General features: G+C 40.1%; 1 protein-coding gene across 1 annotated transcript; it reads right to left on the bottom strand.

The window, feature by feature from the left end:
• Positions 1 to 270: 270 nt before the first annotated feature.
• LOC138359834 (uncharacterized) lies at positions 271 to 12,049 on the bottom strand. Its single transcript, XM_069319545.1, has 4 exons — positions 11,422 to 12,049; positions 11,047 to 11,204; positions 5,864 to 6,028; positions 271 to 339 (listed from the first exon to the last, which is right to left on the bottom strand). The coding sequence occupies exons 1-4, from the start codon at positions 12,047 to 12,049 to the stop codon at positions 271 to 273; spliced, it is 1,020 nt and encodes a 339-aa protein (XP_069175646.1).
• Between the last annotated feature and the right edge of the window lie 1,796 nt (positions 12,050 to 13,845).

A 13,845-nucleotide genomic window follows, 5' to 3' on the forward strand; every position in this document is an offset into this window, starting at 1 on the left:
GTCAGGCAGGGGGAAGAGGGAGAGATCAGCCGCCATTATTAGCTGCACTGATAGTGTCCTGGAGCTGTGCGTTCCTCATCGAGCTGTTTCCATAGCATCCGACAACTGAGGAGTTTCCAATCGATACCACAGCTTCCATCATTTACGATCACCACGTTGAACAGTCATAATAAACTCAGAATTATTTAGTTAGCCAATTATATATGTATTCTGTTAGGTGGTCTGTCGCGACGACGTGCGATTAAAACATAACCCACATAAGTGGACGTTCTACTCTTCCGGCTTATCCATATTTATTGGTTTACTAGCTGTACCCGCCATGCGCTGCTGTGGCTCAGTCTGGTTAAATGTAAAATATAGAAAAGATAAAGTGCTTTTTTTTTCTTTTTTTTTTTTTTTTTGAGATATATACAAGAGTTGTTACATTCTTGTACAGCCACTAGTACGCGTAGCGTTTCGGGCAAGTCCTTAATCCTACGGTCCCTGGAATACGATCCCCTGCCGCGAAGAATCGTTTTTTCATCCAAGTACACATTTTACTGTTGAGTTAAACAGAGGCTACAGTTAAGGAATTGCGCCCATTAAATCCTCCCCGGCCAGGATACGAACCCATGACATAGCGCTCGCGGAACGCCAGGCGAGTGTCTTACCACTACACCACGGAGACTGCTTATATATGACATGTTTCATTTCTCAATGCTTGTGGGTATACCATACTTTTTGTTGTTCCATTGTCTGAGGAGATATAGAGATTGTCTGGTTTGCCAACTCTAGAACACGCAACATATAATTGTCCATGTGAGAAGTAATTCATGTCTTGATATAAACTGTTCAATTCTAAAGATTAGCCCTGAGCTTTGTTGATGGTTGTTGCAAACATCAAGTGAATTGGAAATTATAATCTCTTAAATTGAAATAGCATACCCGTTGGAATCATAGTAATGAGAGGAATGAGGACATCTTCACCTTTGAAAGGTCCTGTCAAGATTGTTGCTTCTACGACGTTGCACATTATTTTTTACTGCAAGCCGCGTGCCGTTGCAAATCTTTGTCTGGCTTATATCTTGCAACATGATAATTGGCATGCCAATTTTTAATTGCAGTACGTGCGGTGGTATCCCTGGCAGATCGAGTGAATTCAAAAATCCTGTTGGATCATTAACCGCTTCATCTGCTTCCACAACAGTGTCGACGGACTTGTATATGACTGCCTCGCTTTGAATGTTAGACTGAATAATATTGTTAAGTTCGTAGACATCTTTGTTCTTGGCCGCAAGAATAGCTCGTTCACTCAGTCAATCGTGATCCTTATAATCGGTTTGAATATTGCGAAATACTTTTTCAACCAATTCTTCTTTTGACATCACTAAATTGCAGAAGTTATGAGGCAATGAAATTCGTCCAAAGTCATATCAACCGGTACGTTTCCGTTCCCAATTTCCAGCAACTGATGTGAGAATATCTCAGCTGATGGATCGTTTTGCAGCAGGATACGCACAGCTGAAAAATCAAGACGGATGAAGATAGCCAGAGACTACAGGATGACCTGGACAAACTGGAGGAATGGTCTAGAAAATGGCTGCTAATGTTCAACTCAAGAAAGTGTAAGGTAATGAAATTTGGCGAAGGGAGCAGGAGGCGGAACACAAGGTATCATCTGGGAGGTGAAATCCTACAATAGTCAAATAGAGAAAAAGGTCTGGGGGTTGATATCACACCGAACCTGTCCCAAAAGGCCCACATCAAAAGAATATCATCAGCAGCATATGCTACACTGGCCAACATAAGATCTGCCTTTAGAAACTTGTGTACGGAATCGTTCAGGACCCTGTATTCCAATTATGTAAGACCAATCCTGGAGTATACAGCTCCAGCCTGGAGTCCATACCTAGTTAAACACAAGACAAAGTTAGAGAAGATTCAGCGGTATGCCACCAGGCTCGTCCCGGAACTGACAGGAATGAGCTACGAGGAAAGGCTAAAGGAGCTGAGCCCCACTTCCCTGGAAAAGCAGAAGAGTAAGGGGAGATATGATAACCACCTACAAAATTCTCAGGGGAATTGACAGGGTGGACAAAGACAAACTTTTCAGCACGGGCGGGACACGAACAAGGGGACACAGGTGAAACTTAGTTCCCAGATGAGTCACAGAGACGTAAGAAAGAATTTTTTAAGTGTCAGAGTAGTTAATAATTGGAATGCACTAGGAGGTGATGTGGAGGAGGCTGACTCCATACACAGTTTCAAATGTAGATATGATAGAGCCCAGTAGGCTCAGGAATCTGTACACCAGTTGCTTGACAGTTGAGAGGCGGGACCAAAGAGCCAAAGCTCAACCCCCGCAATCACATTTAGGTGAGTACAATTTACAGTTAATTTTAACGTCTTTACGTGGTACCACAAAGTAGAGTATTTCAGGCAAGCATTTATAGCGTCCGCTGGTGTCGATCGAGGAATTACAGGTAATGTTTACCTGAAACCTCCTGCAAGCAATACTGATGCATTCCCAAATGATCTGATGTTTCCACGCAGATCTTGCAATGATCGATCAAGAGCCTCGAGCGATTTTTTGTAGTCCATTGTGCATTTTTCCAAAACGATAAGTTTGCATTTCTGCAATACTTGTCCCATGCACGATGCTTTGGAAAGGTTGCACGAGGGAGTTTTAATGAATTGCATGTTCAATTGCAATTTCAAAGCCGAATGAGCAGTTCTTCCACCTGGTAGCAACAGGTGGACGAATATCGTAACTATTCCTGACGACGCAAGATCTAAGGTTATGCCATTTTGGGATCGAGTTGCTGCCAGAATCAATATAATTGTTAAGGTTTTACCAGTTCCTACTGGCGCATCTAAGAACAAGATTTCTCCTATCCCTTTATTGACAGTTTGAATTATTTGATCGTAAATGCTTTTTCGCTCAAGCGTTAGCTTAGGAATATTTGACTGCACATACGACAACAGATCATCCGTGTTGTAATTTTGTTCACGACGCAATTTTACAACAAACGAAGCAGCAGCAGATGGATTCGGTGACGCATTCCCAGTTTAATGAGAGCTTTGTTCGTGATTTCTTAGCATAAATTTTCAATCATTATCAATGCTTCGTTGTAGATTTCTGCTGTAAAATCTATGTTCATATTTGAATTTTCCTTGCGTATTCGATGGACAATATCTGAAGCCGTGTGCGATTTTTATTTCCCCTATAACTCTGTTGGAGATGGAGAGCAGGCTGTCAATATGATTGCAAACAATGCACGAATTTGATTTGGACGTGACGTGTTGGACGCGTCATTAATCCATACATACCAGTGTCTGTCGTTCTGCAATAATTTCAGAGCTTGGCATGCACTACGGAAAGTACCATTTGTAACGCCGTTTGAAATACGTTTTACAGAGGTCTTTTAAAAACAGCATGTGAAGAAAGACGCATTCATCTTGATTTTGATGCACAGTGTACAGTCTGCCTATCAAATGATTTTCTACTTGCATTCCATATGTAATACTTAGCCACTTCCGAATACAGCAGTGTTTTCACAAACGCGTCATTCTCACAGAACGTGAAGAAAACACTTAACGTTGTAGCCGGTGGAACTATTTGTTGCACATTTGCGGCTGTTAAATAAACGCGTTGTTCATTTTCTTGTTTTCAAAACAAAAACACTAACGAAATATTTCAATTCAAACGCAGATCAATCGACACAGCTCAATTCCATCGCCAATTTCACTGAAAAATAAGAACAATTAAAAAACGAAATGAAAAACAATGAACAAAATATAAAATAAACTATACTCACGAAATGAACGGTATGGTAAACAACACAGCTCAATTTCAATGCAATTTCACACAAAATAATTAAATAAAAATAAAAATAAATAAAAATCTATGAAAATTCAATTTATCAATGCAATTGGAAACATTGAAATGGAATCATAACATATTTAGTACAGCTTATGATTGCTCTTACATGCAACAGATGGCGCGGTTTAAAAAAAAACGTGTTTTACCTGTCACAGATATTGCATCTATATAGTAGGTATATAAAAACATGCGCAAATTTTTATGGAGCGTTGTGTCAAATTTTCAAAGCAATCCGTGAAGCACTTTTGGATATTACAGCGTGTGTTATTCTTACGTCCAACAGATGGCACTGTTTAAAAAAAAAACATTTTTTCCGGTCACAAGTGAGGCATGTATATAGTAGGTCAATAAAAACACACGCCTATTCAAATGCAGCGTTGTGTCAAAATTTCAAAGCAATTGGTAAAGAGGTTTCGAAGATTTCCTTGACATGAAAAACACAGGTATTCAAAGAAAAAAATACATGTTTTCCAGTCACAGATTTGATATCTATATAGTATGTATTTAAAAACCTGCTTGGATGCGAAGGGAACGTTGTGTGAAAATTTCAAAGCAATCTGTGGAGAACTTTGGGAGATTAGCGATTTTGAACAAACGAACATTTCCATTTTTTTCATATAGAATGCATTAATTGAATGTTTGTAGTAGAAATTGTATGTAATTCGCCTTTCAGCTTAGATTTATGGGCAAGAGAGACGATATTTCTCCAGCGTGATCACCTGTCCTTAGTGGTAATCAGATTAGTCAAGTTTACTGTGACTTAGTTGCTGAATACTGCTACTATCATCTCTAACAGCTAAGCTGTTTTAGTTTTATCGTAGTAGTAGAACTTTAATTATTCTATTGATTTATTATTTCATGATATAATACTTTAACAATATAAATAGTTTGATTTATTTTAAGAAGTGCATTAACTTCTTATTATATGAAGTGCATTAACTTCATATTAATTAACCCCACGTTTTACGGTGTAAAGATTTAGTTCTGAATTATTATTAATATTACAATTTCTCTAAATATATTAATTACTTTAAATATGCATTTATTTTAAGTTAAATAAATGCATATTTAAATAAATAAAATGCATGTAATTAAATAAAAAATAGATTTATTATTGGAGATTTATTAGCTACTGGTTCCCTTATCTTTAACAATAATTTTTGTCCTTCGAAACATTTACTATAATTTCATTAGATAACTAAATTCTCCCCCACACAGCTCAACTATATAACAAACCGGTTTGTCAACACTACAGTATGTCAAGCCCACCTGTCAACAAAACTGCTTGTCAAGCCCACCTGTTAACACAACTGCACGTCAAGCCCACATGTCAATGTAACTATATGTCAAGCTCGCCTGTCAATGAAACTGTATGTCAAGCCCACCTGTCATTGTCATTGTATGTCTAGCCCATCTGTCAACACAACTGTATGTCATGCCTACCTGTCAACGCGACTATGTCAAACCCCTTTATCAATTAAACTGAATATTAATCCCACCTGTCAACACAAGTGTATGTTAATCTCACCTGACAACATATCTGTATGGTAATCCAATCTGTAAGCACACGTCTATGTCAAACACCATAGATGAACACACCACAGACGAACACACCACACGAGTGACCCTGCCAACCATCAGTAACACACTGCTATACACACACCACAGACGAGCACATCACACGAGTGACCCTGCCAACCATCAGTAACACACTGCTATACACACACCACAGACGAACACACCACACGAGTGACCCTGCCACCTATCAGTAGTAGACTGATACACACACTACAGACGAGCACATCACACGAGTGACCCTGCCAACCATCAGTAACACACTGCTATACACACACCACAGACGAACACATCACACGAGTGACCCTGCCTCAGACCTCTTAGCTGCACGTGTTTGCGTTAGTGGCACAACTGTGAAAAAGTGGATAAAGTGATCTGAAAAAGACACATAAGAAAAGGAAAATAGGTAATAACTAATAAACATACGTGAATAGTTGCATTCGTGAGGAGGATGGATTGGTTGCCAAAGGAGGTGGTGACGGAGACAGATGTGATGTTGTGAACATCGCCCAGGTCGATGGAGACCCAGTTACCGCTGGCGCTTGCTACACACGGGCAATCCGTGAAGTTAACTCGGTTACCTCCACTCGTCTGGCAAATACATAAATCTGACTTTATAATAAACATTATTTTAAATGTTACTTTAATAACCTTTCATTAATATGTAACCCTCTTTACTATGCCTCACATCATGTGACTTATAAAAAGTTTACAATTTTATACATAAAATTATCTGGGCAATTATATCCGAGGCGGAGCTTGACTACAGATATTGAGCACTCCGTCAATAGATGCCTCTGGTAACCTGCTCTGCTCAGGGGAAAAATTCTCCACTCTCCTTATTTAGTATGGAGGCGTCATGGAGGAAAGCCATACAAGAGACTCGCTCCCCGGTTACAGACTCATATTGTTGTTGTGTTCTTGATGACAAAATATCTGATTTATTGGCCAATGGTGATGCACATTCTGACAGTAGAAAAGAAGAGAATAAGTCCATCCCCAGTGGGCACCCTTGGTTGAGAGCGACCAATGTTACTTTTTAGTATAACGGCGGTCGTTCTCAGCCAATGGTGCGCACTTGGTCTTGGATAGAATGAAAACAGAGGAAGAAAAATAACAGTAAATTATACCACACGCAATGAAACCCTAACAGTCCTCACCGCCTCATAGGAGGCGGTGAGGACTGTTAGGGTTATGGTCCAGAAGGAAACGAGGTTATTTCCCTGCTGGACACTGAGCTATGGAGAGGTTTCTCTTTATGTCATTGTGTCTTGAATGCAAAAACCTTTCAACTTCTACAGTGGACGAATGTATACAGAATAGAGATAGCTATGAAGGATTTGGAAAATAGGGTTTCTTCTGACATAATTTAATACATCATTAAAATCGAGCCTTCTGCTCTGGGAAAATTGCTATATATGATTGTGATGTATCTTCACAACCGACAGAAACGTCTAACCCAGGCTAACTGGGTTTTTGGAAGGTGGTTGTTCCTGGGTGAGTAATCTTCTTGCAGCGTTAGCAATGATGAATCAATTGGTGTTGCTAACAGCAATGGCCTGATTCCCTCTTGCATCTGTTTTAATGCACAGAAGGAAGCTCTTAAGAAGAGATGCTAGATAACTTCGTGGATGTGACAAGTCTGACACATGTTGGAGAATCTTTTGACTTTGGATGTAATGCTGAGTGATAGTGCTCTTCATAAGGATGTCATTAACTTCAATGTGCCTTGAGTGCCAGCACTCTGTGATTTTTGGCAGAGTTGGTCATGCTGACAGTGTCTGTTAGCCTCTGCATTGCTGCAAATACATTTATAACCTATGTGGATTGGGGCCACAAAGTGAAGAGCCACTGTAATTCAGATTGCCTGTAGTGTAAAACAGATGCCAGTTGCTGACAAGGGGGACACGAATAGTTAGTCACCTTCCTGAGGAGATGCAACCGTGGGAAATTTTCCACCAAGATGAATAAAATTTAATTAATGTCTATTGAATTAAATTCAAACCAAAAACAATGTGTCTGTTGTGAATAATTCTTAAATTATTGCTAAAATAAAAATGTTAGTATAAACATGGAGAATTACGATTTATTTTTCTAAGTATTAAAGATAAATATGACCGTTACCTCATCATTAATATTAAATTAACAAACTTATTCACGTATGTTTAAGATCTATTGCGTCCAGCCTGAGGGCTGCATTCACTACATATTGTGAATTCACTCTAAATTGTGAATAAAATGTAAATTGGGACACACGTGACGCGGTGCTGGTTTCTTTCACATATAATCATGAATCCTGTGGAATTCACAGCTAATCGACCTCGTCAACAATAAAGAAAGGACCTTGTTCCATTTCTGACTTAGTGATAGGGAGTAGCCATTCTTATTTTATTAGTCTGATGCGGTTACAAGGTCTGAAGACCAGCTCTGAGGGGTAAGCTTTTCTGATAATAAATTATACCTATTTGTGATTTATTAATTCAATAAATTGTGTGTACAATGCTACAATGTAAAGCTGTCGGCAATAAATTAATAAATAAGTAAAAAAAATTATCGGCAGGCTAGAGTCCAGACTACGAGTAAGATCGTGCTTGGTACCATCCAGAGAGACGTGCTTGGTACCATCCAGAGAGACGTGCTTGGTACCATCCAGAGAGACGTGCTTGGTACCATCCAGAGAGACGTGCTTGGTACCATCCAGAGAGACGTGCTTGGTACCATCCAGAGAGACGTGCTTGGTACCATCCAGAGAGACGTGCTTGGTACCATCCAGAGAGACGTGTATGGTACCATCCAGAGAGACGTGCTTGGTACCATCCAGAGAGGTGTGCTTGGTACCATCCAGAGAGACGTGCTTGGTACCATCCAGAGAGACGTGCTTGGTACCATCCAGAGAGACGTGCTTGGTACTATTCAGAGAGACGTGCTTGGTACCATCCAGAGAGGTGTGCTTGGTACAATCCAGAGAGACGTGCTTGGTACCATCCAGAGAGACGTGCTTGGTACCATTCAGAGAGACGTGCTTGGTACCATCCAGAGAGACGTGCTTGGTACCATCCAGAGAGACGTGCTTGGTACCATCCAGAGAGACGTGCTTGGTACCATCCAGAGAGACGTGCTTGGTACCATCCAGAGAGACGTGCTTGGTACCATCCAGAGAGACGTGTATGGTACCATCCAGAGAGACGTGCTTGGTACCATCCAGAGAGACGTGCTTGGTACCATCCAGAGAGACGTGCTTGGTACCATCCAGAGAGACGTGCTTGGTACCATCCAGAGAGACGTGCTTGGTACCATCCAGAGAGACGTGCTTGGTACCATCCAGAGAGACGTGTATGGTACCATCCAGAGAGACGTGCTTGGTACCATCCAGAGAGGTGTGCTTGGTACCATCCAGAGAGACGTGCTTGGTACCATCCAGAGAGACGTGCTTGGTACCATCCAGAGAGACGTGCTTGGTACTATTCAGAGAGACGTGCTTGGTACCATCCAGAGAGGTGTGCTTGGTACAATCCAGAGAGACGTGCTTGGTACCATCCAGAGAGACGTGCTTGGTACCATTCAGAGAGACGTGCTTGGTACCATCCAGAGAGACGTGCTTGGTACCATCCAGAGAGACGTGCTTGGTACCATCCAGAGAGACGTGCTTGGTACCATCCAGAGAGACGTGCTTGGTACCATCCAGAGAGACGTGCTTGGTACCATCCAGAGAGACGTGCTTGGTACCATCCAGAGAGACGTGCTTGGTACTATTCAGAGAGATGTGCTTGGTACCATCCAGAGAGACGTGCTTGGTACCATTCAGTGAGGTGTGCTTGGTACCATCCAGAGAGACGTGCTTGGTACCATCCAGAGAGACGTGCTTGGTACCATTCAGAGAGGTGTACTTGGTACCATCCAGAGAGGTGATGCATAAATCCATTGTCGATGAGTCAAGGAACCGGGTCCACGTGACTTAGATGCGTTCCGGCCCAAGCTTCAGTTTCTAGCACAGCTATGCTGATGCTTCCTTATATTATTATAATCTATTTTTAAACGTATGGAATGTGAATCTATTGGATTTTGGATTTCTTGCAACCAACTCCTGCAATAGGGTTGCAAGCTATCAATCTAGTAACCTATCAATGACATGACAATGACTAATGGGGTTACTGGCAACTCGAGCGACCCTCATCAATTAAATTCTTACATTAACACTTCGTCCCTCGGACGATCAACAATTAGTACCTAATTGATTTATGTTAATATCAAAGTATCACTTACGTTATCTTAATCTTGTCTCCCACAGACAAATCAAACTGTACAACTGTCACTAGTAACTCGGTATTACACAAACACTCTACCCGTTGAACATTCACTGAGTAATCCCCATTAATCCCTGTACTTCCAGACAGCTGATTAATCCCAGTGCGAGTTACGTTATCGGTAAACTATCGTAGTGTACTAAGATCACAATGTCCAAAGTGCTAAGAGAACGGCAATCACCCTTGACTACCCACGAGCAATTAATTACTATCCCGAAGAACAATAATTAATTAATACAAATACGTTGCTTTTCACACTAGCTCAGCAATTAACATCAATGGTAAGAATTCCGTCTTGGCCTTCCATTCCTCGACATATTCAGGTGACTAATACACGATCCCACGAACTGATAATTAATCACCACTTCTACGTTACTTTACAATGACTTTACTCTCCCAAGAGTCATTCAAATTACCTGTCCACTGACAGATTAATAACTGATGTTACGTTAATGAAACAATTGAGCCTTCGTGTGAGTCGATCAGTCCTGATCGAAGTTAATTACCTTGACTTCCTGCAACCTGTTAATTACCTGTCTCACTGACCGATAATTTGCAACAGACAATGTTAAGATTAAAATTCAGCCCTCCCCCTGCAATTCTACAATTCTTGTCTGGCTTTGGCTAGGCTCCTTGAGAGACTAACACAGCTGTTCTATAGGAAAATAATTAACTCAAACGCATCTTACGTTACTCAAATTGTTAAGGAACAATTTCCCTGCAAGCAATGGGATTTCCTTTGGTTACGTTACATTAATGGACTTGCAATCACCTCACTGAATACTGGACTTCGATGTCCACCCGATACAATGGAAATATAACTCCAAGTACTCGTCTCTATGCCGAGTTCACTCACGACAATAATAAATCACGGCCCGCTCAGGGATATATTATATAATCCGGTTGCAATTTACAATTACTACGGAACACCAGTAAATAACTCTCAGTGCTCTAGCCCACTAGAACACGGCCCATACAATTTACTGACTGCAATAACACACACGGTGATTGATCAAAACTAGCAGCAACACGGCCCAACAATATATCCCCTTGCAAATAACATATACAACAGTGCTCTAATTTCAATACATTAGAACACGGCCCAAAACTTTATTGTCCTGTTGCAAAAACCACTTGCTGCAACCACACTAATAACACACAAGACTTCGTGGCACTACGATTATATATAATTACTAGCTGTACCCGCCACGCGTTGCTGTGGCTCAGTCTGGTTAAATGGAAAATAAAGAAAAGAGAAAGTGCATATATCTGATATGTTTAATTTCACAATACTTGTGGGTATACCATACTTTTTGTTGTTCCATTGTCTGTGGAGATATAGAGATTGTCTGGTTTGCCAACTCTAGAACACGCAACATATAATTGTCCATGTGAGAAGTAATCCATGTCTTGATATAAACTGCACATGTCTAGAGATTGGCCCTGAGCTTTGTTGATGGTAACTGCAAACGCCAATTGAATTGGAAATTATAATCTCTTAAATTGAAATAGCATACCCGTTGGAATCATAGTAATGAGAGGAATGAGGACATCTTCACCTTTGAAAGGTCCTGTCAAGATTGTTGCTTCTACGACGTTGCACATTATTTTTTACTGCAAGCCGCGTGCCGTTGCAAATCTTTGTCTGGCTTATATCTCGCAACATGATAATTGACTCGCCAATTTTTAATTGCAGTACGTGCGGTGGTATCCCTGGCAGATCGAGTGAATTCAAAAATTCTGTTGGATCATTAACCGCTTCATCTGCTTCCACAACAATGTCGACGTACTTGTATGTGACTGCCTCGCTTTGAATGTTAGACTGAATAATATTGCTAAGTTCGTAGACATCTTTGTTCTTGGCCTCAAGAATAGCTCGTTCACTCAGCCAATCGTGATCCTCATAATCGTTTTGAATATTAGGAAATACTTTTTCAACCAATTCTTCTTTTGACGTCACTAAATTGCGGAAGTTATGAGACAATGAAATTCGTCCAGAGGTCAGATCAACCGGCACGATTCCGTTCCAAATTTCCAGAAATTGACGTGAGAATATCTCAGCTGATGGATCGTTTTGCTGCTGGACACGCACATTTGTAGTTAATTTTAACGTCTTTACGTGGTACCACAAAGTAGAGTATTTCAGGCAAGCATTTATTTCGTCCGCTAGTGTCGATCGAGGAATTACAGGTAATTTTTGCCTTAAATCTCTTGCAAGCAATATTAATGCATTCTCAAATGGTCTGATGTTTCCACGCAAATCTTGCAATGATTGATCAAGAGCCTCGAGCGACTTTTTGTAGTCCATTGTGCATTTTTCCCAAACAATAAGTTTGCATTTTTGCAATACTTTTCCAATGCCGGATGCTTTGGAAATGTTGCACGTGGGAGTTTCAGTGAATTGCATGTTCAATCGCAATTTCAAAGCCGAATGAGCAGTTCTTCCATCTGGTAGCAATATCACAGCTATTCCGGACGACGCAAGAGCTAAGGTTATGCCATTTTGAGATTGAATTGCTGCCAGAATCAATCTAATTAGGAAGGTTTTACCAGTTCCTACTGGCGCATCTAAGAACAAGGTTTCTCCTATCCCATTATTGACAGTTTGAAATATTTGATTGTAAATGCTTTTTTGCTCAAGCGTTAGCTTAGGAATATTTGACTGCACATACAACAACAGATCATCCATGTTGTAATTTTGTTCACGAGGCAATTCTACAACGAACGAAGTAGCAGCAGATCGATTCGGTGAAGCATTCCCAGTTTAATGGGAACTTTGTTCGTGATTTCTAAGCACACTTCTTCAATCAATATCAACGCTTCGTTGTAGATTTCTGCTGTGAAATCCATGTTCATATTTGAATTTTCCTTGCGAATTCGACGGACAATATCTGAAGTCGTGTGCGATTTTTATTTCTCCCATAACTCTGTTGGAGATGGAGAGAAGGCAGTCAATATGACTGCAAACGATGCACGAATTTGATTTAGATGTGACGTGTTGGACGCGTCATTAATTCAAACATCCCAGTGTTTGTCGTTCTGCAATAAATTCAAAGTTTGACATGCACTATGGAAAGTGGCATGTGTAACGCCGTTTGAAAGACATTGGGCAGAGCACTTTTACCAACAGCATGTGAAGAAAGAAGCATTCATCTTGATTGGGATGCACGGTGTACAGCCTGCCTATCAAATGATTTTGTACTCGCATTCCTTATGTAATATGTAGCCGCTTCCGAACACAGCATTGTTTTCGCAAACGCGTCTTTCCGACATAATGCGAAGAAAACCGGTTAACGTTATAGCTGGAGGATTCATGGCTATTTGTTGCACATTTGCGGCTGTGAAATAAACGCATTGTCCATTTTCTTCTTTTCAAAACAAAAAAACAAAATACTAACGAAATATTTCAATTCAAACGCAGATCAATCGACACAGCTCAATTCTACCAACAATTTCACTGAAAAATAAGAACAGTTAAAAAACGAAAAGAAAAACGATGAACAAATAACAAATAAACTATACTCATGAAATGAACGGTATTGTAAACAACAGAACTCAATTTCAATGCAATGTCATACAAAATTATTATATCAAAATGAAAATAAATCGAAATCTATGAAAATTCAATTTATCAATGCAATTGGAAACATTGAAATGGAATCATAACATATTTAGTACAGCTTATGATTGCTCTTACATGCAACAGATGGCGCGGTTAAAAAAAAAAGAACTTGTTTTTACCTGTCAAAGGTATTGCATCTATATAAAAGGTATATAAAAACATGCCAATATAATAATGGAACGTTGTGTCAAATTTTCAAAGCAATCGGGGAGTATTTTCGGAGATTACAGCGTGTGTTGCTCTTACGTCCAACAGATGGCGCTGTTTTTTTTTTTAAATGCATGTTTTTTCCTGTCACAGGTGAGGCATGTATATAGTAGGTATATAAAAACACGCGCCTATTCGAATGCAACGTTGTGTCAAAATTTCAAAGCAATCGATAAAGAGGTTTCGACATGAAAAACATAGTTTAAAAAAAAAAGTTTTTCCTGTCACAGACGTGATATCTATATAGTATGTATATATAAATCCTGTTTGGATCC

This window comes from Procambarus clarkii, chromosome 8 (assembly GCF_040958095.1).
Source record: "Procambarus clarkii isolate CNS0578487 chromosome 8, FALCON_Pclarkii_2.0, whole genome shotgun sequence".
NCBI classification, from domain to species: Eukaryota; Metazoa; Arthropoda; class Malacostraca; order Decapoda; family Cambaridae; genus Procambarus; species Procambarus clarkii.

Coding starts and splice junctions, on each gene's coding strand:
- LOC138359834 (XM_069319545.1), bottom strand. CDS start 12,049: ATGGACTACAAAAAGTCGCTCGAGGCTCTTGATCAATCATTGCAAGAT. Junction 6,029..11,046: donor ATGGAACAACAAAAAGTATG/GTATACCCACAA, acceptor TGTATTTGCCAG/ACGAGTGGAGGTAACCGAGT. Junction 340..5,863: donor TCACGAATGCAACTATTCAC/GTATGTTTATTA, acceptor ACATTTAACCAG/ACTGAGCCACAGCAGCGCAT.